The 25054-nt window shown below is 38.5% G+C and overlaps 1 protein-coding gene across 15 annotated transcripts in view; it reads left to right on the top strand.

The window, feature by feature from the left end:
• Positions 1-24676, top strand: part of LOC107993554 (zinc finger and BTB domain-containing protein 20) — an 85455-nt gene extending 60779 nt beyond the window's left edge. For 7 of the 15 annotated variants that reach the window (XM_062077835.1, XM_028664684.2, XM_028664686.2 and 4 more), the window contains 6 exons: positions 11304-11453; positions 16697-16978; positions 17675-17812; positions 17892-17940; positions 18091-18349; positions 18686-24676. In XM_062077835.1, the coding sequence (XP_061933819.1) occupies positions 11379-11453; positions 16697-16978; positions 17675-17812; positions 17892-17940; positions 18091-18349; positions 18686-19262 (1380 nt within the window). In that variant the 5' untranslated portion in view covers positions 11304-11378 and the 3' untranslated portion in view covers positions 19263-24676. The remainder of the gene's footprint in view (positions 1-11303; positions 11454-16696; positions 16979-17674; positions 17813-17891; positions 17941-18090; positions 18350-18685) is intronic. The other 8 variants (XM_062077827.1, XM_062077828.1, XM_017050042.3 and 5 more) reach the window with 5 other exon arrangements.
• The last annotated feature ends 378 nt before the right edge of the window (positions 24677-25054 follow it).

Raw genomic sequence — 25054 nt, 5'->3', positions numbered from 1 at the left:
TTTGCATGATCGTAGAATCAAACCACTCGACTTTTAATAGAAAAGATTTGTCCAACAAAAGATTCATCGTTCGTACACGCACTTGACAAAGACTGAATTAACAACACCGACGAGCAAGTAAACAAAGCGTTCATTAAACGTCCCGTAGCCTGTGATAAAAGGAAAAAAAAAAAAGAAAAAAAGGGGTCCAGAATCCGGTGACACTGCGTAAAAAAAAAAAAAAAAAAAAAAAAAAAGAAAAAGGAAAAAGCAAAAACGCAGCCAGTCTCGACACCCGGGGAAAATCGGCGCGTGGGTGATTCTTCAAAAGCCCCGAGTGGAAAATGCGCGCGCTTGAATTTTCTCCTGATGCGCGCCGGGATCACTGGCGAATGAAGAAAGAGGATGGCAAAGCGCGACCAGGAAATGGAGAGAAGGAGAGTGAGACAGAGGGAGAGAGAGTGAGAGGAAGAGGGTAAGGGAGGACGAGTGCTCTCGCACGTGTTAAATGGGATTTTACGAGCGACGCGTGGCGAAGGAAAAGCAGTTTCACGAAATTAACACCCGCCGAAGCGAGTGAACTCGTAAAAAAATATAATCGATATTTTCGTACGGGCGTAAGTACTTTTCCCCATCTCTCTTTCTCATTCTCTTTCTTTCTCATTCTCTCTCTCTCTCTCTCTCTCTCTCCCTCTCTTGTCTGCGTTCACATTGAGTCACGCTTCTCTTCCCTCGGAACACGCACTTACACATATACATGCTATTATACATCACATTTCTCTCTCTCTCTCTCTCTCTTCCCCCTTCTCTTCCGCCACTGACAGTAGCGTAGAAGATTAATTTGTTTTACTCGTGTCTCGGAGTTTAATATTTTTCATTAGATCTCGCCTCGCTCGTTTCCCCCGGCTCCTATTGACGCACATTTATATTGTTGCAGACCGTCGAGACTGTCTCGCGACGCGTATCATCACGTGGAAATTCGCGGACAAACTTTGCGCCATCTATGCAAAGCTCCTTCGGGACCTTGATACACGCTCCGCGCTTCGACGAAACTTGTAATTTTTGCTTACACGCGATCAAAACGCTGTTCCCACTTACCACCAGATAACTGTATTTTACGAAAATTCCAGCCTTCTCGATTTTTATCACACAAAAAATACCCGGATTGATCGTTTATCGAACTTATTTGGTTAAACGCTAGGTGATTAATAGGTTAGGTTTGATTGAGACGTAACACAAGTTCGTAAATTTTGACATGTTAAAGAAATAAGTTTTTGGTGAAGATTAGGATTTTTGAATATTATTTTGGTATTGATAAAAATATAAAGTGCGTGAATAAATAAGTGTTTTCATTATTATAATTTTCATTATACTGAAGTAAGTATCTCGTAACTTGTGTATTGAAACAAATTTTTCACCATGGTTAGTGTTTCTCTTCTTTTACGAAAATTAAAGAAAAAAATCATTTTAGAAAATCGTGTTATTTAAATCGAACAACATCGATGTACCGATATCCGTTAATCGTTGACGTTTTTGAATCACGAGTGTGCAATTCAATTTACAAACGAGCGTGACGAATCGATAAACAAATCTTGTTCAAGATTAATCCAGATACAGCGATAACATGAGAATCATCGAACGCATTCTATTCGTTTGGAGGGTGGCATTGTTAAGGCTAATAATTAAAGTTCAAGAAGTCAATCGCGCGATATATTAATCGTCGAAATATTATCATTCTTTACTTATTGACGTTTAATCGTATCCCAGGAATAAACCGCACAGGCGCGATTCGATTTTATTTTTGATACGATTGGCAATCGTGGCCGAAGTGCACACAGTGTTATGTTTTGAAAGGCGCTTAACCAGAATCGGACACGATCTTGTTATTTTGTATCTTGTTACTTTTTCCCCCTGGAAGAGAGAGGCAGTCACGAAGGTAACCAATGAGATAGACTTCGGCCTTCGCATTGCTCGAATTTTCCAAAAACTTTCGAAATCGATGGTTAAGTATCTTGTTGTTCGCACACGTGTGTGTGATTTGTTCCCTCGATCTCGTATTATAAAGTCACACTTATGTTTCCCTCGGTTGTTAAGTCGTTCGAGCGTGACGATTACAAATCAATGAAATCTCAGTGGGTTATTAGAAAATCAGCGCGTGACTACGTTCTACTTTGTAGATCGACGAGTTCCTTACGCCATTGCGATCATGGAGACACGCAAGCCCATATGCATGGCTGCGCGTCCAAGTAGAGATGTGTATAAGTACGTATACAATCGCGCGTACGTAAATACATGCACGCGAACCTCGGACAATTGCGTTTGTCTTCTCTCCTTCTCTATTCCGGTTCCCTCTTCGTCTTTCTTTCTGCTCTTTCGTTCCTTCTTTCCCTCTCACGAACCTTTTTCCCACTGTCATTCCCTCCTTTTTCATTTTTCTCTCCCTCACCGTCAATTCTCTCTTCGCCCCCCTTCCCCTTTCCGTTTCAATCTTCCTTCTTCGCCCTCGCCTTTCTCTTCCTGACTTTTTTATCATTCTCGTTGCCCTCTCTTCTATTTTTTCCCCTTTTTCATCCTTCTCGTCCGTTTCTCTTTGACTCTTATTTTCTTTTTCTTTCTTTCTTTCTTTCGCTGAAGTTCTATTTCTATTCCCTATCCTTTTTTTTCAACTCTAGGAAACTGTTTCTCATTCTTTTTCCTTTGCTCTTTATTCGTCTCCATTACCTCTCATCTTTCTTTCTTTCCGTTTCTATTCGCGCCATTGTTCTTTCTGTCGCCGCGATCCTCTGCTATACACGACCTTTCCCTTTTCATCGGTGATATGATCACAAAGACAAACTTAGTAGCGCATGCGCACTCACTCTCATCACTTGATGAACCAAGACCAAGGTGAAAATTTGAAAATTTCACCGTTCGCGCTTTGTCATGACCATAGCCTTCACGGTCCGCCGCTTTCTCAGAATTCGTTCGTTCGTCGGTTACGATCCTTCTCTCGGTTCAGAATATGTTATGCCACCAGTTGGTTCCGCGTTACAACTTTAGGGAAAATATCGATATACCAGCTATTGATCGATCATATCGATATAATAAAACATTGATATTTATTTTAAGTTTAAGAGATTTTTCTAGAAATTTCAATTTAAATTTTTATAAATTTTACCTTCTAGAACATAAATTTTATTCATTCGATCCAACGATTATTTGATATGCTATTATGATAAAAAATAATAAATATTTTCGGATAAAGATTCCTTTCCAATTTCACAAGAGTTTTGCTTAAAATTCGAATAAAGGAAAAAGAAAAGTCATTATATTGCCAAAAACATTGAAATATATCGAACAATTATCGATAGTTTCGATGATACCATCTTATGGTATGGATGGTAAAAATATCGATGTTTGCTAGTATATCGATATTACCACAATATCGATATTTAGTTGCCATGTTTAGTTATTAATAGGACGAATGTCGTATAACATATCGACAATTTTTGTGCCATTTTTGTGGATATTTTAATAACACAATATCTACTACGTAACTTAATAATACTATAACAATTATTGAAATTAGAATTAAATTGCCGATATTCCTGTTTAATTCAACATCGATGTTTACTTTGTTGCAAAAATGTTACATAACCTCTCACAGTAGGTAAGTTTTTTAACGATCTTAGTTAAATCCGATGAGAAAAACTTGATTGATCCCGAATCCGTAGAAATTGCGTAATATTTATAAAACTGTAATAAAATTGAAAGTTTTTAGAAAGATAAACGATCTAGTACACGATGTAGTAGATGGACAGTCTGTTTTCGTTAATTTCAGTTCTCCATTCATCGGTGGGATACGATGAACTCTAGAGATAAACAGTCACCTATTGAAATGGAAATTATGCGTATGCGTTATTTATGAAATTACGTAAGACAATTTTTTTCGCGGCCAGAATCTCTTCAAACGACTTTACGCTAATGTAAACGACAGTCGATTCGAACGAGGAGTGTCGTTGACCGTACTTGACAATCACTTTCAACGTCTAACTTAAATTTGATCGAAATCTACGCCGTCGCGTCTTTTTTATACAAGTTCATTTTTCTGTGTCACTTTTTTCTTTTTCTTCTTTTTCCTTCGGTTATTTCTTTTCTTCGGAAAGCTCGATGTAAACTCGAACAGTTTGTCTAGACCGTTTACGTTTTTCTATAAAAATCGTTCCAACTTTGAAATGTTCGGTTACAAGCTCGTTAACCTCCTTCATCCAACGATGGTTTTAACGAAACGCGAGATTAGTTTCGAAAACGAGGAAGGGGAAAGAAAAAAGAAGAGAGGAAGGGAATCTACGAAAGAAGTCCTTGGTGAAATCCGATTTAATTTCATTCTCCGATTCCTTCCAGCAGCCTGGAAATTTTTTTTTTTCCTCTCTTTCTCGACTCTCTTGGTTCCGCTGTCGATATTACGAAACGAAACGAAACGAAACGAAACGAAACGTCGCGTCGTCGATGCATGCGTCTCAAAGACTCGATAATCGAATAATCCGGCGCCAATTGAATTTTTCGTCGCGAGTCCCTTTCTTTTTTTTCTCTCTCTCTTTTTTCCAAGGCCACACCTTCCCTCATCGCGGTTGCAAATTCCTTTTTTACCCTTCCATCTCGTTTCTCTCGTTTCACCGTCTGTCTTTCTGTCCCCCTGCACCTCCCCCTTCCCTGTCGCCCCTTTTGCTTCTCCTCGTCGGCGGCCAGAAACGGGAAACGCCTGAACTATCGATCGAATTACGTAACTAGAGGCAGAGAGGCCGGTAATCTCGTTTTTCTAATGAACTTCGTAGCGAGCGAATGCCCCTTACGTCGAACAACGAATCGTGCGCCATATTTCGTCGCTCGATCAAAAGTAAAGTACTTACTCTACATCTCTTCCTTCCCCCCCCGAGCCCCTCGTCACCACTTCAACCCCTCGCAAAGCGAAGATATCGACTGGATTTCTCGAGTTCTTCCGTCGTTCGCGGTATTTTGATATTTCGGTCGAGAAATTTATAAGGATATTAGTCAACGGAACGCGGCAATCGGGTTTGAGAATCATCGACTCGTTTCCCACATGCGTTTACCAGTGGCATGTCAAAAGTAGAAAACGGTTACGCTTTCTCAGACGTTAAACGAGAATAATATGGATTACACGGCGAGGCACCGTGTTCCCATCGCATTTATTATTTTTCCCGCATTGGTAATGACAATGATCGTGCCCTTCGCTTTCTCGATTATATATTACGCCGTTTCAAAAATCCGATTTACCGTAAAATTGGAACGAGGGAAGGAAAGGAGTGAAAATTTTCGGTACGTCGAGGTCAAGCGTTAAAGTCTCCGGCGTCGCGTGGAAAAACGTTACATCTATACGGTATCTCGCAGCTGTACCTGGAACACCCACGTGCGCCGGTATGCAAACTCTCTGGAAAAGAAAAAATATACGGAGAGAGATCGAGAGAGAAAGAGAAAGAGAGAGAGAGAGAGAGACAGAGCATCTTTCCTCGCCTCAACGGGCAAAACGACAGAAAAAAAGATCAAAAATCCGATCGCGAGACAACGGGTCGGTGTCTCTCGAAAGCTCGTGCCGACGTGGCGTTATTGCATCGAGCCAACGAGGCCGCGCATATCAATAAATAACGGTAAGGCAGCGTTAACAACAACAACGATACGTCGCCTATCATTCCGTGCTTCTTTGCCACCCACCCCCTCCCCCTCGTCGGACCGCGTTACCCCCCCACGGGGGTGGTGCACACGTAGGTACAATCGATTGCGTCTGCCAAGCTTTTACGCCGGGGAGAGAAAACCGGCGAATCGACAAATTCGACGCGGCGCACCCCCGTCTCCGAGGAGGGGTCGCTCACCATCGGCCCCGTCCATTTATATCCTCCTTCGTCCTCCTCTTCCTACGCCGTCGTCCCACCACCATCGCCACCACCACCGCCGCCGCCGCCACCACCACCACCACCACTGCCGCCGCCGCCACCCCCTTTCTTCCTCTTTCTTCGTTCTTTTTCTTTTCTTTTTTTTTTTTCTCTCTTTATTACTATTTTCTCTCCCTTCTTTTTCCCCCCTTTTTTCTCTTTTCTTTTTTCATTCCCAACGACGAAAGACGAAGCACCCCGTTATGCACGATAAAAAGTTTAATGTCAGAGAAGACGTCGTGGGCGGTAGTGGGTAGGGGCAAGGAGGGGTCTGCAGCGGGAGATGGGTGGGTGTGTGGGGTGGGTAGGCGCGGGTTCGACGTCGGGACAGGAGGATGGGGGGAGGGGGTGAAAGTGCCCGGGGATCGTAATGACTCGATATGAAACCCGGGCAGTGCAATTTCTTTCTTCTTCTGCCCTTTCCTTCCTCCCCCGCGCGTCTCGACGTCTTCCTCTTTTTTCATCGCAGTATTTCCCCATAAAAGCGGCCCGGCATAATAAAAAGCGTTATATAGCTGGCACTGAAAAGTAACGCGCGTCTCTCTCTTTCTCGCTCGCTCATTCTCTTTCTTTCCCTCTCCCCCGTCTTCCTTCCTCCCTACTTGATCCGTTTCGACCGTGTACGCGTGTGTATACACGTATACACGCACACGCGCGTGGGGACGCGAGTGTCCTTCCGTACGTGCATGCGCGCTCGTGGCTGTGTGGGTACGTGTAAGAAACAGACACGAGGCGGCGTAAGGTCTTTTACGGCCTTATTTGCGGAGACGTAAAAATCGCGAAAATCAATACGGAACTTCTAACATTAAATATTCAGGCTATTGACTGGGCGGGGCCGAGAGCCAGACACTCTTTCGTACTTGAGAGTTCTTCGGCCTCCACCATGGGAAACCCATTCTTCCGCGATCGCGATACTACCATTCGCTTTCCAGAAACACAGCTGCTTCCAGATGTTTCACGATGCATCGCGCTTCCTTCTTCGAACGTGCTCGCGTTATTCTTTTTTTGCCGGCGACTTGCGACGCGTGTTTCCGTTCGATCTTTATGTTGGTTATGCAAATTTATCGGACGATTTTCGAATTCGATTATTTCCTAAGAGATTTGCATAGGTGGATTGATTTATAAAACGATTAACATGAACAAATATTTATTTTGCGTTGCGTGCTATTTTTCCGGCGCGAGTGTGGTACGCCAGCGTTTCAAATTTGGCGCGTTTTTCTCATGTTTACATCATGTGCAAAAGATTCTGAAGAAACTTTATCGGTATACTTTCGAATAACAGGTTAGAGTGTAGCGATATTTGAAAACAATAAAACGAATAACCTATTGGGATGGAAACTCCGGATATGTTATTTTTTATTGTGTTATATATAGATTAAAAAGGAAATATATAACGTATAACTATACATAACCTATAACTTGAAAAGTATTCATTTAAGAAGAATAAACATTTTTTAATTCGAATCATCCGTGCACTCTTAATCATACTTTCGTTTCGTGTCCACTTTCTTTCGCAATTATTGCAATATCGATATACTTTTGCCGAAAACAACAAATTGTTCGTATATCGCAAGTATCGTTCGTGACATCTTTCCACCGGATGTACACGTCGGAGCGCACGAAATCTTTTTTTCCTTTTTTCCTCCCCCAAAAATAATAAGATATTCGATGCTCGTTATAATTAAAAACGATTTTCATGTGCGATGTGATCAATATTGAAATGACAATTTTCAAAGAGCGAAACGAGGATATTCGAGGCTCCTTTTGACGGAAAATTGTTTGATGCATGAAACGATTAACGTTTTAACTGAGCAATTATTTCCAGGGAAAAGCACAATATCCGACGTTCTTTCTGTAACCGGCAATCAAATTCAACGTTTGCAATTGGTTGAATCGTTTCGGTTACGTTTGTGAAAAATCGGACAATTTGATACACAACACGATAATACGAGACCTTATTGGACGGTAAACATTTGTTCCACCGAAACAAAGGGGGGAGGGGGGAGGGGGGGAATCGTAACAATGGAAAAATACAAAAGGGAAACAAATTCGCGAAAAACTACGGCGTAGGCCGGTTAAAGGGTTAAGGAATAAATAATTCGGAACGAAAACGAAACACGAGTTTTTTGCGAATGTAACAATACCGCGGCACGAATTAATACGTATGTATTCCACAGTTGCCTCTTTTTTTTACTTGCATGTAAAATTCTATTGTCGTTCCGCAGAATAATTTTCAAGGAATTACGCGAACGCTCTTGTGTTGTGGGGGAGTCGATAGAAACCACGCTCGAGCGACAAAAAAAAGTCGAGATGAGAGAAAAAGACAGTTGAAGAGGGAGGGGAGGGGGAAGGAGAGAGAGAGAGAGAAGGACACGATTTACGGTGGGCTTACGTTTCGTGAAATAAAATGCAAATTCGTAGGAAAAATCATACACGCTCGTGTTCCGTTCGGTTGACAATTAGAACCACCATTGATCGAGTAAAGTACAGATTCTGGCTTCCATATTTGAAATAATTTCTTTCTCTACAAAAAAAAAAAAAAAGATTCCTATTTATTCGTCGTTGTCTCTATATATTTCTTCGCCGATGAATATTTTATTGAACGTATAGAAACGTGTAGAAACGAATGATTTCCTAACCTATACAAGAAACGTTCTTCCATCTTACGATAGTTTCTCGAACGATTTTCCAAACTCAGTGGCGCCTAATTTAAAGTATAATAAGAATCGGATTTCGCCTTTTTGCAAGAAGAGAGTCATGGAAGACGTTCTCGCCTGCATTGAGCTCTCTCGCAGAGAAATTACTATTCAGAAAGTTGGAATAAATAATACGTTCGATTTTCAAATCGTGTATCCGATATTTTTCATTAATAATTAAATAATTTAATTCAATTTCATTTAAACTTGCAAAAATATCTATTCTTCCCTGTAATTTTCTCGGAAGGAGAATAACAAAAAAAGGATAGATTAAATTTCTTACCGACTTCTTTAACGATAAATCGGTATATCCTATTAAAAGAAAACGCTGGTTTATCGCGTCTACACGTGTGATAATTTTGTTCGTTTTGAGAGAGAGAGAGAGAGAGAGCGTCGATAAAAATAGAATAAAGGAAAAAAAAAATAATTTTCCCTCTTAAAAAAACAGAGTGGTTGACGAGGAAGGTGTTGAATACACTTGATGAGTGTTGATCTGTGCCGATGATAGGTGACAAATCTGGGCTAAGCCACGCTGATTTACGAGGGCTGAATTGGAAACGATGCACGCTCGGTTTAGCCTCGGACAAACAAACAAGATAATGAACGAGAACGAAGTAATAAATTTTCCCCAGATATTGAGAACAATTTATATTCTACATAATAGGGATATCGATATCTTTTAAACTTGAGCGCGCCTCGGTTGCAGCGGAACTCGGGTTTCCGCCGAGCGAAATCCCGATCGTTTTAAATCTGGAACCGAAGAAATAAATTCCGACCGGACGAGGCATCGTTTAGAGAGATCGTATCTTCTCTATTTCGCGACAACCGGATTAAACGCGAAGGGAAAGGACTGTGAGAAAATTACGATCGAGCCGGATCGAATATCGACGGAGGATTGTGCCGTTTAATAAATGACGTGTCGGCAAATAAAATCACGATTGACAGAAATATCGGTTGTTTAACGCTGCTAAATATGCACCGTGGGCGTGCGAAGCCGTTCTTGGACAGGTGTTTTAAGCCCGTTTCGCACACACGATCGATCTCCGTGCCGATTTTAGAATCTGCTGTCTCCTCTATACACACACACACACCGTGTATAAACCGATCTGACCTGAATAGAAACCGTGTTTCAGTCCTCAAGGCCTTTTCATATCGGCTCGATTTAATTTAATACATGCTTCCATTCTATTTCGTCTATTTAGGATTGATAGATCTCTACCCGATTCCCTCCCGTTTCCAGATCAATCGGGAGAGGGGGATCCATCCGATCGTGCGGCCGTCCTTTCTTTGTTTTTTTCTTTTTTTTTTCGTCTCGATGGGTCGAGTTTGAGAATTAACGTCGATCGATAAGATTTATTTTCGTCACGGTGCTTCAACGCGAGATACGTTGTAGTATGATGTTATGGTGTGGTGGTGTGGTTCGATGGTGGTGGCTCGGGGCAAAAGCAGAGGAGTTAAAAATTAAGGAGGTTGACACTTGGCGGGTTATTACAAACCCATCAAGAAAATTGCAAAACAATATTTTTAACGTTAAGAATGAGATTTATAAACCTATCAATCACTTTCTCCTCTACAATCATCCTTCTGCAAATTCTGCACTTTACTTAGCAGCAAATACACCGGCAAAGTCAACAGGTGTTGCAACAAATCAAGTTTCAAGCCTTCTACCGTAAACACACTTTCTAATCTTTTGAATTAGTAAATTTCATTGCTCTCTGCTAGGAAATAATATTAGAAGTACGATCAAAATTACTTTTACCTGGACGGAAGGCAGAAGTAAACGCGTGTTTAAAATTACTATTCCCCCCCCCCCCCCCTTTTTTAATATCAATATTCTTCCCAATACGGAGAAAGAAAAAACACGCAGAAAGAAAGAAATAATTTATCCAAATTATCTTATCTTTTATCAATTTCAAAGTTACCAGATTTTATTTCTCCCCTATTCTACCCTACTTACCCCCACCACGATATTCCAAGCACGTGTGCAACTCGAGAGCAGTGAAATCTTTTTCTTCTTCTTTCTCCTCCCCGTATCGACTGCGAGAGCGTCAAGTTAAGGAAGGTGTGTAACAAGCTTCAAGGCAGGAGAGGAGAGAAAAAAAAAAAGAAAAAAAAAAAAGAATCACAGCGGTCAGAGAACGAGAGAGTAGCCTGTTCGTCGAGTGCTTCATTGACTTTCATGACAGATCTGCACATAGTAGCCGGCTCAGGCGTCCAAGCGGAAATACATATTTTATCCGGCGGTGTTCGGGAAGCACCGCTTAAGAATTCGATCATCTCCACGATCTTCGTGTATACGTCCAACGTGTGTGTGTGTGTGTGTGCGCGCATATAACGGCTCTACAACGGCTCTATAACGGCTCACGTGTGGCATGCCAGTTTTCGGGGTAATTAATGAAGAGCGACACAGCGTCGCGTGCCCTTATCCGCACACCTATGAATTAACTCTGTCGGGTCCTCAATTTTCAACGTTCTTGATTTTCTCGTCTATATATATATATGTGTGTGTGTGTGTATTTGTGTGAGCGAGTGTACCCATCGAGGAATATTTGTCAAGGACGAGTTTTGTCGGTCATGTCCCCCACGCTGTTGTAACCGGTTTGCCTCGGTTTAATGGTCGATTTGCAAGCGTCAAAAGTTTTCGACGGATCGTTTAGCCCCTTCATTAACGGCCGCCCTTCTCGCTTTTGTTTTTTCGCAGGTGGTTCTGTCAGCGTGCAGCACGTACTTCGACACGATTTTGTCCCAGTACGAGGAGAAGGACCCCATTGTCATAATGCGGGACGTCAAGTTCTCAGACATCAAAGTGCTGGTCGAGTTCATGTACAAGGGAGAGATTAACATCGACCATGTGAGTGATCTGTAACTTTTTGTAACGGGTTGAACGTTAAACAACGACGGGATCAAATATATAACATGGGTGTGTAGTGGTATACGATCGGACGGCGCGTGGATAGATTCGAAACTTTTGCGATAAATTCGATTAAAAAATTTATTTAATCGAAATTTGCTTGATTCGGTTGATAGTGTTTATTTAACTGTGCCATTTCTCGACCATTCGATTTCGCAATTATTTTTTAATAATTTTAACCTATATTATTATTGAGGCATAATTTTATGGTTGACGAGTTTTAATTTTGAAATTTTAATTTTAATCGATCCTTTCTTTTCGTTTATAACATCGAGGTATTTTTCGATTATTATTTTTATGAGATTTCAAGTGTCAAAAAAAAAAAAAAAATAGGTAATGAAAAATATTTACATATTGTATTTATCATATCATTTATATACTACGCCGTAATTTCTCTTACAAAGATAATTCCAGAAAGTGAGTAAAAAAGAGAAAAAAACAGTTAGGATTCGAAACATTGCTGTAATTAAATGCAAATATAATATATTAAATTTCACATAATTAAATTTTGTTTTAAGTTTGATATTATAAAAATGAAATGGAACGTGATAATGAAACACTTTACTAAAAAGTGAAAAGGAACAGGATAAGAGAACGTGCAAATACTTTTTACAATCATTGCGTATATTCGAATTCTATAAATATATTCATTTCAAAATTCGAAATCATTCTGCGTAATGCGAGTACTTAATAAGAAAATATCATTTTTTGTAATCGAATCTTATGAAATAAATAACTTTTCGTATTAAATTTGACTAGATTTCGTGAGTTTAATACTCACAAGTTTTAAACTATCCAACTTCGAACATCTCGGATTTCTAAAGTACTTACACAAGATTCGAAACTATCCAATCAGATTCGAATTTACTTGCGATATCATATAGGGTGTGGCAGAAAAGTAGTAAGACTAGTAAAAATACGAAATAAGTAAAACTGCAAATTTTCTATTTTTACCCCTTAAAATAATGTTCGAAGAATATTTAATACGATGTCCACATCGGTTATTTAATTATTTAAAAGAGTTTAAAAATCGTTCTGCTTGAATTATGTTTAATTATCTTGTCACATTTTGTTAAATATCAAGATCAGATTATCTTTCAATTTCAATTTTAATTATGGAATCAAAAAAAAGTCTGTTGGTGCTAAATCAGGAGAGTAAAAAACGATGTTACTGATATGTGTGCAGATGCATAGCTATGCATATAATGCAACAGTTTTTAGCTGAAAAAGGAATTTTTGTACAAAACCACGCTCTTTACTTTTCTGGTTTGACACAACCAGACTTTTTCATACCATAATTAAAATTGAAATTGAAATGTACATTGAAATTAAATTATACGAATTCTTCAAAGATTAGGGGAAAAAAAATTTTAATTTGCAGTTTTACGTATTATTATTTCGTATTTTTCGACTAGTCTCATTACTTTCGATTTTTTTAAATTCCCGCGAATATATAGAATATTAATATATTCATAAAATAAAATATCTTTGAAGGATCGAAGACCAAAACAAATATAAAAGTTCATATACGAAAATATCAGTCAAGTCTTATTTATTGAGTTACAAATAATTTAAATTTGTGTTAGATGAAACAAAGCGAGAACAAAATACGTCAAGTGTAATGAAAAGAAAGCAATTTTTTTTTAATAAATAATTTTATAAATTTAATAAATAAGCTTCAATCGAAATTTTTATCAATATTTATATTTGTTTTGATTTTTAGAATTTCTAAAATTTCTAGAATTCAACGTTCTAAAAGATTCCTACGAATATATATTAATATTCTTTATTAACATATATTTGATCCTATCGTAAGTCTAACCTTACCTTATACCGAACGCGAATCGAAAAGACAGATTAGATGGAGGACATTGTTGAAACGTTGACTTTCGAGAAACGAGACTGGCCAACCGTTCGAACGTCGAAATTAAAACTGATTAAAGAAATAAAGTCCGCGGAACGTAGACTCTTTCGCCTCTTCTCAGACACGATGAACGACTTATTTACATCGTGGACATTTATGAGGGCACTTGTGTCTCGCTGACGGAGGGAAAAATATCGCGGGGGACAGGGTAGGAACGCGGCTGGCCTCAATTTATTAATAATTGAAGATTCTTGCTCTTCGATGTTTCGAGCATACCACGCTTCAAAGCGACTCGAACTTCCCATTAATCCACAGGCAAAAATCCTCGGGAAGATGCAATTTGTTTTGTCAATCGTTTCTTTCTTTGCTCCTATCTTTCCTTTTTTATTCTTGTTATCAAGAGTAATCGAACAAAAGGGAGAAGGACCACTTTGTCGTCCGGAGAAAACCATCGGAATAAAAATCGGAATAGTGGCATTATTATACCAGTGGTTAATTAACGATCGAAAAAGTTTTTGTTTTAATAAAGATTCGTTTGAATCTTGCGATCTTTGAATTTTTATCGTTGAAATGATTTCTTAATTATAAAAATATAATGATATTTGATATAAAATTCTTAATTTATTAATTAATAATAATAACACAAAAACTTTATAGGTTATATTACATTGTAGGTAACAAGTTCTGTTTATTTGAGAACATTTCCAATACATTCAATTTTTGAAAACAATATTTATCTTAAACTGCATATTTTCCATTATTATATATACAATAGTTTTTATACATACGCAGGATTCGTATTATCTTCTTTTATAAAAAGGTCTATCATTAAACAAAGAACTCATTGAATTTTATAACCTCTAAGCATAGTAATGAAATAATTCAATATAGAATCGCATAATTAATCTATCACTTTATTACTCACAAATAATCACGTAAAAAACTAACAAAATTTATGTCAAAGACGAACAAGAGTATAAAGAATCAAGTAGCGAAGAATTTCATCGATATGCCTCGCAAAAACCGACACTGTTATTCTTGTTACCAGACGCTTAGTTTCTCTTCGTTGTTACAACAATTCGACATCGTCCCTAACGAAAGCAAGGAGTATCATACGAAGCCTGAGAGATGTCGTGGTGTACCGTTTCGGATGACTCACGAAATATATGAAGTCGAACGTGTGTCGTTTAAACGTGCAAGAATCGTATTCAGGTTGTGAAGAGAATCCCGAGAGCAAGCAACGGGTTCTCTCTCGATTCTTCCGTGTTTCTAGTCGTGATCAAGCGCGCAGATTCACGAGAGCTTTCTCCGTGGTGGCGCTGCGGTGGCCACGATTTGCCTGCGAAAAATACGGCTCTGGTGAAAATATGTTCACGGCGTATCGGGCCGAAGATCCGTCGATATGTTCGATCGTGGCCTTTGGTTAACAGTTTTCAAGCTCGATCGGATTTAAACGAGGTCGGAGGCCGTTTTTTCATTCGTTTTCTTGCGTTTTCTCACGAAGTTAGAAACACGAAAGACAAAGATCGAAGACAACGACGATGGTGGTGACGTTTGTTTCTGAAATACACATTATTCCCGGTACGCTGGCTGCCGGAGACGCTGACCCACATAAGCATTTTTCCAATTCCATTCGTGGCTGATAGAAAGCCGCGGAGAATCGTTTGTGTAGAAAGTTCTCATATTATTTAGCATTCTCTCGGTCGTTCGGCTATTATTACGGTGAAAATTGGCAAATAGTAATCGAACCCTATACCGCCGATACGCGTTCAGATATATCGCATTTTTTTTTTTTTTCTTTCTTTTTATATCGTCTATCCTGTATCTTTCTCCGTGGACAGCGACGATCCGATTCATTACTCGAATCCCGGCGAATCGAATAGAGATTCGGTCGCTACGAGTATGCTCGCGCAAATTGAAGCGGGCAGGATTAATGGAATTACTAATTTTTACCTCTCCGCCGTGTGATCGCTTTTTCCTCCGGCTTTTTCCTACGGACTGCCAGAGAATAATTAGATTTACTTAGCTCCGCCTCGAATTTCTTACAGCATCGACTTCTCGCTCTTCCATCGATGTATAATAGTATCCATGCTATGTAACAGTATACAAGAGGAATCGAATGCTCTACTCGGGGAGGGGGGGAACAAGGAATCGCCTGACTCGACTCGAGCTCGTGCCAAAAACGTTGAAACCCGTCGCGCCCCGTATATTATACCATTTATGCCCGTTCCATAGCGGAAATATTGAAAGCGGATCGGTTAGAAATATTGCCGCCGTCTTCCTTGCCTTGGTAACTCTTGCCAGGAATGGTTAAACCACTCGGGCTAATGTCGACGGAAACGAGAGGGAATTCGCTACTTACCTTGATTAGTCGGAGGATATCGAGGATATAGCTGTATCCCAGCTTGGAAAAAAAAAATCTACTTTCCACTTCCTACGCGAATTTCGATCCTCTTTGTCTCTGGTACGATTCTGATACGATTCTTCCCGGCTATTGGCTCTCTGGTTCTATATATCTATCATTCAATAAACTAAACCATGAAAATTTAATGAAAAATATTTTAATGCTTGATCTTTTCATTCTTTTAATCCATATTTGTTTGTCGAATGTTTCAAATTATAAAATTCGTTAAAAGATATGATCATTTTATCGAGACACGAAAATAAAATAAAGTAAAGAAAAAGAATTTTTATAAAAGATATGAGTTATTTAAAGGAAACCTGTGTAATATAATATACAATAAAGCATGATGTTATAAAACTGCTTATGTACATTTTACTATTCTACAATTTACTCAATGCGGATATGACAATTCATGATTTATTTAATTCTTTGAAGAATAATGTAACACGAAAACAACTTTTTACTATGCAATTATCTCGTATTATTTTCTTGCCGTTAATGTTGCTTCGACAATTAACGAAAAGATGGCAATTTTGATCGTTATTTTTATCTTCCTCGCGCACCATTGAAATATAAATATTTTTCTGTTTAATTACACACAGCAAATTCCACAATTTCTTTGAGCACGATCGACAACATCCATTAGACCAGAAACTTTAAACTACGAGTAACGAATATTAATTCCTATTTACATTTTCTCTGAGATCTTAAAAAGATAAGTGGTCCATCTTTCTCGGAATTACCTTAAATAAATAATATATTCGAGAAAAATTTCATCCGAAAACGAGGAAGAAGACGATTTTGCTCGATTCTCGAAGGGATTAAACGACAAAGAGATTCGTGAAAGAAGGGAATTCTTCGCGTCTTTGTTTTGTTTGCCAGATTGATTAAAGTCGTCGTGCGTTGATGTTTCAGACGAGATTGTCGTCCCTGTTGAAAACCGCGGAGGATTTGCACATCAAGGGTTTGGCCGAGGTAAGCTGGCGTAGCGATTCGACGCAAAATGATCTAGGAAATAGCGGTCACAGTCCTGGGGCGGCGACTCCAGGTGTCGAGACGGTCCTCAGGGAAGGAGACGCTGACGAACCGCCACCTCCGAAGCAGAGACGCAGAGGGCGCCCGCCTCTGGACGATCCACCCTCGTCTCATGATGTCTTCACACCGAAAATCACATGCATCACCGGAAATGTACGTCAAGTATGGTTCAGATGTTTCATTTATCGTAATATCTCTGGTAGTGATTGTCGATTGAAAGATCAAAGACAATTTCTCTTTTTCTTCTCTCTTTCATCTCTATTTCTCTTATATCTAATACCTTTGATTGTCTATTAACTTGTGACTAACTTATTTTAGAAATCTAGTTTAGACTAATAATAATAATAATAATAATAATAATACTTGTGTTTATTTTTTTATTCATATCTCTTATTTTTCAAGGAATTTTCAAACTGTCGTTTCTAATGGTAATTTACTCGATAAAAGATATCGTTTTAAAAGATTTCGACATTTACGAATATTTGTCAATAAAGGTAATTAATTGATGTTGATTCAGAAGAATATAGTAGATGCGATATATTAATGCCAGATAAATTTTACATTTTTTTTTTATCATTGCTTGTGTATCTATTGTTTGTTTAATCCTCGCTATAAATTACAGCCGTGGCGCACTTTGATTTCGTTTTAAAAATTTATCATAAATAATTCCTGTGACCGGCCATTATTTGCGACGTTCCCCTAATATATCACAAAACTTACGTACATGCATATAACATATAACAATTAAAAATTATGAATCTCACGATCGAGATTTAACAAGGATCTTTATTATCAACTGTTCAATTTTTTGTTTTCGCCATTAATCCTTCTCGATGCAACATCGATCGCAATCGACAGTCACCGAGAGATTTCTTTGACGCGCCCGTTCAAACCTCCTCGATTTCCCAGGAGGAAATGATGAGCGAAGGCGGTGACCACGAGAGTTGGGACGACGAGATGATGATGAACGAAAATAACGAAACGCCACTGCCGGTGGTAAGGATGATACGTTTGCCCTTTAATCTTCAATCTTCGATATTTGCCAGATTTTTAACCATGGTTCGTCCTTTTGCAGCTATCGTACATGTCCAAGGATGACAACGCGTCCGACCAGGAAAAGAAAGGTACGTGACACCAAAGTCGATCGAACCAAAGTAGTCGTGATTAGGCGTTACAACGGAGGATGAGATACACGACACACAGACACAGCTATGCAGAGGTGTGCGGCTGTTCGGTAGGCGCGAAGAATTTAACGTGGTTTGATTTTGCTGCAGCGCCTACCACTCCCTCGAATTCCAACGCCACGAATCCATCGATCCCCGAGCAATTCCGAGACGTCGTGAAGATGAACGATTACCTGACGACGGGACGCCGCCAAGAGTTCTGGGAGGAGCCGTTCACGCGACGCGTTATGGATGCCATTAAGAGCAAAGAACTGGAAATGAAGACTGCCGCCGAGATACTTGGCGTGTCCTACGGAACCCTCTATGGCAGATATCGCGACAGTTATGGTTGCCTTAAACATCCGTATAGGTAATGGAACATTAACTTGATGGCTGTCGATTTTTGATCGCCTTTTCCTTCCCGATATTTCATGACAAAATGTGACCACCGAACTTTTAACTTTCGAGACAAGTAGTCTCGATTTTTTTCGAGACTATGAATGATGAAGTTCCGAGAAACGGAAATTTTTCCTATATATGATATTTTAGACGCGCGCTAGGTGAAATCGTGCATTAACCTGCTTTCATCGGTTTCATATTTACGGTCCCCTGTTTGGAGATCAATTCGAACTTTTTCTTCCACTTTTGCCGTCGACAAAAGTATTTTGGGGAATTTGGTTGAAACGGTAATCGAATTTGTTCACAGAGTAAGGGACTTTTGGTCAGAGCCGGGGCCAGCGGAAGTGTTAGCCAAACTACGAAGAAAGGAGATCACGTTGTTCCGTGCAGCCGAGTTCCTTAATGTGACCGTCCACACGTTGGCAACTTATCTGTCGACGCTACAAGGCCCGGACAGAATCTCGTTGGCCGGCGACTTGAGCGTTGCGTCGGGCGCGATCGACGGTAACAACGAGACGCCCGAGAACAACGAGTCCGTGAACGATATCTTGCAAAAGATCAACGCGAACGCGGCCACCACAGCGACACCGACTACCTCGACACCTATCAAGAGAGAAGGAGGCGGATACATCGAGGTGCCGACGCCCGTCCCGAAACCAGCGACCTCTGTACTCGAGAACAATCCGGACATCACGATCGTGAAGACAGAGAGCATGCCTCGCAAACGGGAGTACGCGAAAGTCTCGAACACGGAGAACAACAACGCGAAACTGATGAGTGGTGGCGCTGTGAGCGAGGTGACGCAGCAACAGCAGCAGCAGCAGCAGCAGCAGCAAAAGATCACCGATCCGTTGTCGTTGAACAACGACAACAGCAAACCCTAACTATTCAGGCCTTATCTGCAACCGGCAAATCCCCGTGCACCGAGCGCTAACTACAGATCCGATCTGTGCCCTCGAAGATTCTATTCGAACGTGTTTACTCGCTTCCTTACGAATTTTCATTTGAAATAGAAGATGGTGAAACGCGTTGCGCTGTCCATGTAATTATTTGTCCGTCGTGATGTATGTGTCGTCGTCGCAGTTTTGCCCTTCCTTTCGTTGTGGCGCTCCACACGAGCCAGCCATTTATTGTAGCTTTAGACAATCTCGCGTGTACGACCGTGCCGTCATCGTGGCACAGGCTGGAGTCGCGTCCACGTTGGGCAAAACTGGGCTGCGAGTAAACTGGAATAAACGAGGGAATAACGACGGATCTAAACGGCGGGCCGACATATTTGTCGACGATAACCTTGCGAAGCGAGGATTTGTGTTCGGTGATCCTGCCTTTCTCCGGGATCCGGCTCGATTCTATCCCGTTGCACGAAAGCAACGCCAGCCGCGTATATTTTCCGAATGAAACGAACAGAGTGCGTCGAACTAGAGAACGATTCCTTCTTAAGAATTAGTACCTAGCGATACGGTTCTTCGTTACTTCAAAATTGGTTCGCTTAATCCAAAGTCGGTAGCGATTATTGATCGTGTTTGGCCTTCGTGACAAGGAACAAACAAAGAAGAAAGGGAAAAACAAAAAGGAAGAAAAGAAATGAATGAAAGAAAGAAAGAAAGAAAGAAAGAAAGAAAGAAAGAAACGTGTAATAAAGTTCAATCGAAGTTCCTTTTGAATAACGATGTAGGGTGTATCGCGAAAAGAATGCCTAGACTATTTTCTGCCGCATGTGTCTGTATGGTAGCACGTAAAGAGCGACAATATTATTCACCCGTAGACCCATCAGTATAGTGATCCCAGAGTAACAGTCCTTCGAGAATAGATATGTTTCTCGTGCGGTTGTCGTTTCAAACAAATATTGCACGAGCGTATATTTCAGCGGTATATGAAAATACACTTTTGCAACGGGAGCCTTAAATCCTTTGAGTGCTAAAAACATTTTACATAATGCGATTTATGCCGCAAGATTAATCATTAGGTATATATTGTACATCGATCATTTTTTCAAAGCATATCGCACGATGTCCGAATTTATCTTTTGTTTCGATCGGTGTGATTTGTCAGTCTCAAGGGATTCATCCGCGGAGACGATCTTTTCCTCGCTAGGAATCCTCGATTTTACAACAACGTATAACGTTGAAACGCGGAAAATTCAATTTGCGCAAAAAAATAATGTAATCAGTACAATTCTATTTTCTTTTTTTCTTTCGCTCACTTTCTATCTCTACTTTTCTCTCTGTCTCCCTTTCACTCTGTTTTTAAAACAGTATAATATAGAATTTATATATTGCACTTATATAGATGATATTTTTTTAGAAAAAAATTCGTTTAAGCGTATACGCGAGCTTTCTTTCCTCCTTTTTTGTTTTTTTTTTTTAATTTTTTATTTCTTTTTTTTTTTTTTTATGTATATACATATTACGTTGTTGATATTTTAAGTGGCTTTTATACAAGCAATTGCTGATCGATATCAAAGATCGCTTTAAAAGAAGATACACGTATAACGTCCATTGTAAATATTGGTGCAATAGCAAGACCTAAAATTAATCTTATTTGTCACAGAGTGCGTTTAATCGCTATTTTAAAGAAAGAAAAAAAAATGCAAAGACAAAGGTGAAACGAAGAAAGGACATACAGTTTTTGTGTCGTGCAATTGTGTTCGTATCTTCTGGCCGTAAAAGTGAGGTTAGAAGACACGAAAGGGAATTAAAAAAAAAAAGTCGAGGGAAGATAATTCAAAAGATATATCCATGTGACGATTCCCGTTAATCAATCGATAATGCCTTGTTGGTGCGTACCAACTTGCAAAATTTACGTTTAAATTTTACTTTCATAAAAAATTGTTCGAGGCATAGTTGTTTATGTCGTGTCTAAGCGAGATTAGACGTGAAACGAAAAATTAAGTCGCACGCGCGCAATATTAAACCGTACTCCACGAGATATTTCAACTGGAAAAACTTTGAGTATTCCTGTTCGCTGAAGGTAACGAAGCAAAACAAAACAAACAAACAAAAAAACACTAAGTAAGAAGTAATAGTATAGTAGAGGTATTCTCGATATGATATTTTTCGACGATATAAGACTTAGTTACGTTGAGAGGACTCATGCAGAGAGGGTACTTGTAAAGTAATCCAGAGGAAAATGGTGTATTTGTGAAAAACCGGACGCACACAAAGGAAGAACACACAGTGTCGTAGAGAAGGGTAGTAATGAGGAGAGATCGAAATGATTAAAAAAAAAAAAAGTGGTATTGTGAAGTGTGTACATACAGAAGCGTAGGTTAAAATAGAACGATAAAAAGCGTGAAAATGTGAACACGCAAAAATATTATACATATACATATATACATATATCTCTTTTTCTCTAGAGGAAATTCTAAAATCGACTGACTATTAATGATAAAGATGTTCTTTAAACGATAAACTGCTCCATGAGCAAAGGAAAAATAGCGTTATATTTTGCGTTTTTTGATTTCTTTCTTTTTTTTTTTTTTTTCTTTCTCTTTGTTTTTATTAAATATTTGTTTATCGCAGTCGGACCTAAGAACAAAGAATAATCTTTTTGATTACTTTACGAGTGCTCTGGACCGACTATTTTACCATGTATAAGTATCATTTTATACGATAACTTTGCACCGTTCGATATTTTAGTCGTAGATTATTATTAGGACACTGTTGATGATATAGATCTGTGTGTTCATTCTTTCACTCATTAATTTAACTATTTTCAAATTTCATTATAAAATATATCTCTTTCACTCCTTCTCTCTTTCACTTCCTTCTCTCACTCTGTCGTTCATTACTATTATAATTAATTATTATTATTAATATTTTTTATTATTATTAATATTTTTATTATTATTATTATTATTATCATCATCATCATCATCATCATTATCGTTATCATTATCATCATTATCATTATCATTATTATCATTATCATCATCATTATTATTATTATCATCATTGTCATTGTCATTGTCATTGTCATTGTCATTGCTATTGCCATTGCCATTGCCTTTGCCATTTTCATTGTCATTGTCATTGTCATTACAATTATTATATTATTATTATTATTATAATATTTTTATTATTATTGCTATTATTACTATTATTATTATTATTAATATCATCATCATCATCATCATCATCATTATTATCATTATTATCATCATTATTATCATTATTATTATCATTATTATCATCATCGTCATCATCATCGTCCTCATTATTATTATTTTTATTTTTATTGTTATTATTATTATTGTTATTATTTCTTTTTTTAAGTAAAGTAAGACTAAGACATACCAAATGAGAAATATAAGGACAAGTTTTGTTAGGTTAGTACTATCGCATATCAAGAACGCAAGAATACATGCGCCTGAAGCACTCTGTATTGCCTATGCACGTCCCGGTGAAACGTATCTGGGGCGCACAAGACCACTTTTACTCTAGCAAGAGTATACGACTAGAAGTATTAATATTTAATATTAATAATCAACGCGGATTGTCCAGAATGGATGGTCATGTTTTTGAGGATCAACATCGAGCCATTTTGAACAAAAAGGAACAAACGAATTTAAAAAAGAAGACGAACGAAAGAAAAAAAAAAAAAAAAAGAAAAGTGTAACATAAAGAGGAAATTTGACTTTTTTTTTTCATTTTTCGGTCATTCGTTGTTTTTGTTTCGTTTTTATTTTTTTGTTTTTTATCGGCCAATTGATCCTTAGAAAAATTTCCTATTTTTCTACCGTCCATAAGGACTCCAAGTTTAACATTAGTCTTTTCCTTTTCTTTTCGCAACGTCGCCTTTTTTTTTCCTCCTTTTTATGCAAGACATTTTTTTTTTTAAGCGAATCTTCTTCCTCGCGAGAGTACAAATTGCATGGGACTTTTGTTAACCCTGTTGGTGCCATAAACATTTTTCAAAATATTTGATTTTATCCTGCGCATAACTTGAAACGATTATACACGTTTCATGATACATACATATTTGTATGTACATCGCGTCGGTATTTCCCTATTTGCTTTTGGGCACCAAAACGGTTAACGATTATCTTTGTACGATTTATTAAACGAAATTATCGATTCGTTTAACATAATATACATTATATTTCATATTTTTTTCTCATTTTTTTTTTTTTTTTTTTTTTTTAAACGAAGAGATCGCGCGTATGCCAAACCGTACGTCTCAAAGACTGATGGCCATTCATTTGGAAGTTCTTGTAATGGTAATCTCACGCCGCGCGACCTTGTGACCGTAACAAGATCGCCGGACTACATCGACATTGTATGGGAAGACGGGACAAGACTAGCCTATTATTGGCGAACGATGCCCGATCGCCGTGTGCATCGTACAATGAGACTAAAAAAATTGATATCATAATTATGTGTCGTTTGATATAAACGAGTAATGAATATAGTATGTATCATCGTTTTATACACAACTTAATTATATCTACGTACACTATGTACATTCCTAGTATACACTATGTCACTGTCACATACATTGCATTACACGCGCATTACAAAAGATTTAAAAAAAAAAAAACGCATGGACCTATTGTATACGTGTACGCGCGTGTGCATTCGCACGCAGGATAAGCGTGTACGCGTGCGCATGCACGGACGCGCACGCAGAGACACATACACATATGAATATATTTATAATAATTATATAGCTATTCCAAAACGGACCACCGCGACATCGACGTACGAAGATCACTTAAAATTACTACAAAATACAAACGCGATAGGAGAAATGGAAGAAAAATAAAAAAACAAAAAAAATAATAATGGAAGTCGGGGAAAAAGAAATATGAGAAATCCTAATCGGCGATTAAAATGCGTATTAAAAAAAAAAAATAACGATCGTCGGTTAAATTAATCAGCGTTACATTTCGTTGTTAAGAGAACAGCATCGCCGTTATCAGTGTCTCATGTATAACAACGTAATCGAGTCTCTGTCAATTTTCAATACTCGAGAATTTCCGAGTGTATACGTAATATACAGGAAAGTACGAAGAAAAAACAAAATATAATAAAACACGCATGTATAGCAAAAAAAAAAAAAAAAGGTTGTTACACTTGAGCACAATAGAGAGAACAAAGTATATGAGTATAGTTTTACACGAAGGCTTTATCGCCCATTTAATTTTATACTTGAGACACGAAGAAAAAGGCTGAAACGGTTAGACGATAAAAACAATTCGAAACCCCTCAGTTCTGCGTTCTCGTTCTTTCTCTCTTTCCGCTGTCCGTGAGAAATGAAAAGTAAAAAAAAAAAAAAAAAAGAACAAAACGAAACAAAATTAGAATTTTCTTTTTTTTTTCTTTCTCTCTTTTACCGATGGTAAATCATCATATGCATGATCATTGCGTACACATACACGCAAGCATTACACGCATGCGCATTTGTATCGCATCCGTTTCGTACAGAAAACTTCCTCTTCCACTGCCTATTCGTCTCTTTTTTTACTTTTCTCTCTATTTTCCTCTTTCTCTCTTTCTCTGTCTTTCTCTCTTTCAGTCTCAATTTCTACTTCATTTTTAAAATTTTTTAATTCTCGTTTATTTACTTAACAACATATAACGTATAACGTTTTGAAAATCATCGAAAGATGCGATAACGGGCACTGATCGATCGATGGAACGACGTCGCGTTCTCGCTTCTGCGGAATATTGTTTCT

The sequence above is a fragment of the Apis cerana genome, linkage group LG8 (genome assembly GCF_029169275.1).
Source record: "Apis cerana isolate GH-2021 linkage group LG8, AcerK_1.0, whole genome shotgun sequence".
Lineage (NCBI taxonomy): Eukaryota > Metazoa > Arthropoda > Insecta > Hymenoptera > Apidae > Apis > Apis cerana.
Note: the sequence above shows the minus strand (reverse complement) of the source record. Positions and strands in the feature narration are given on the sequence as shown.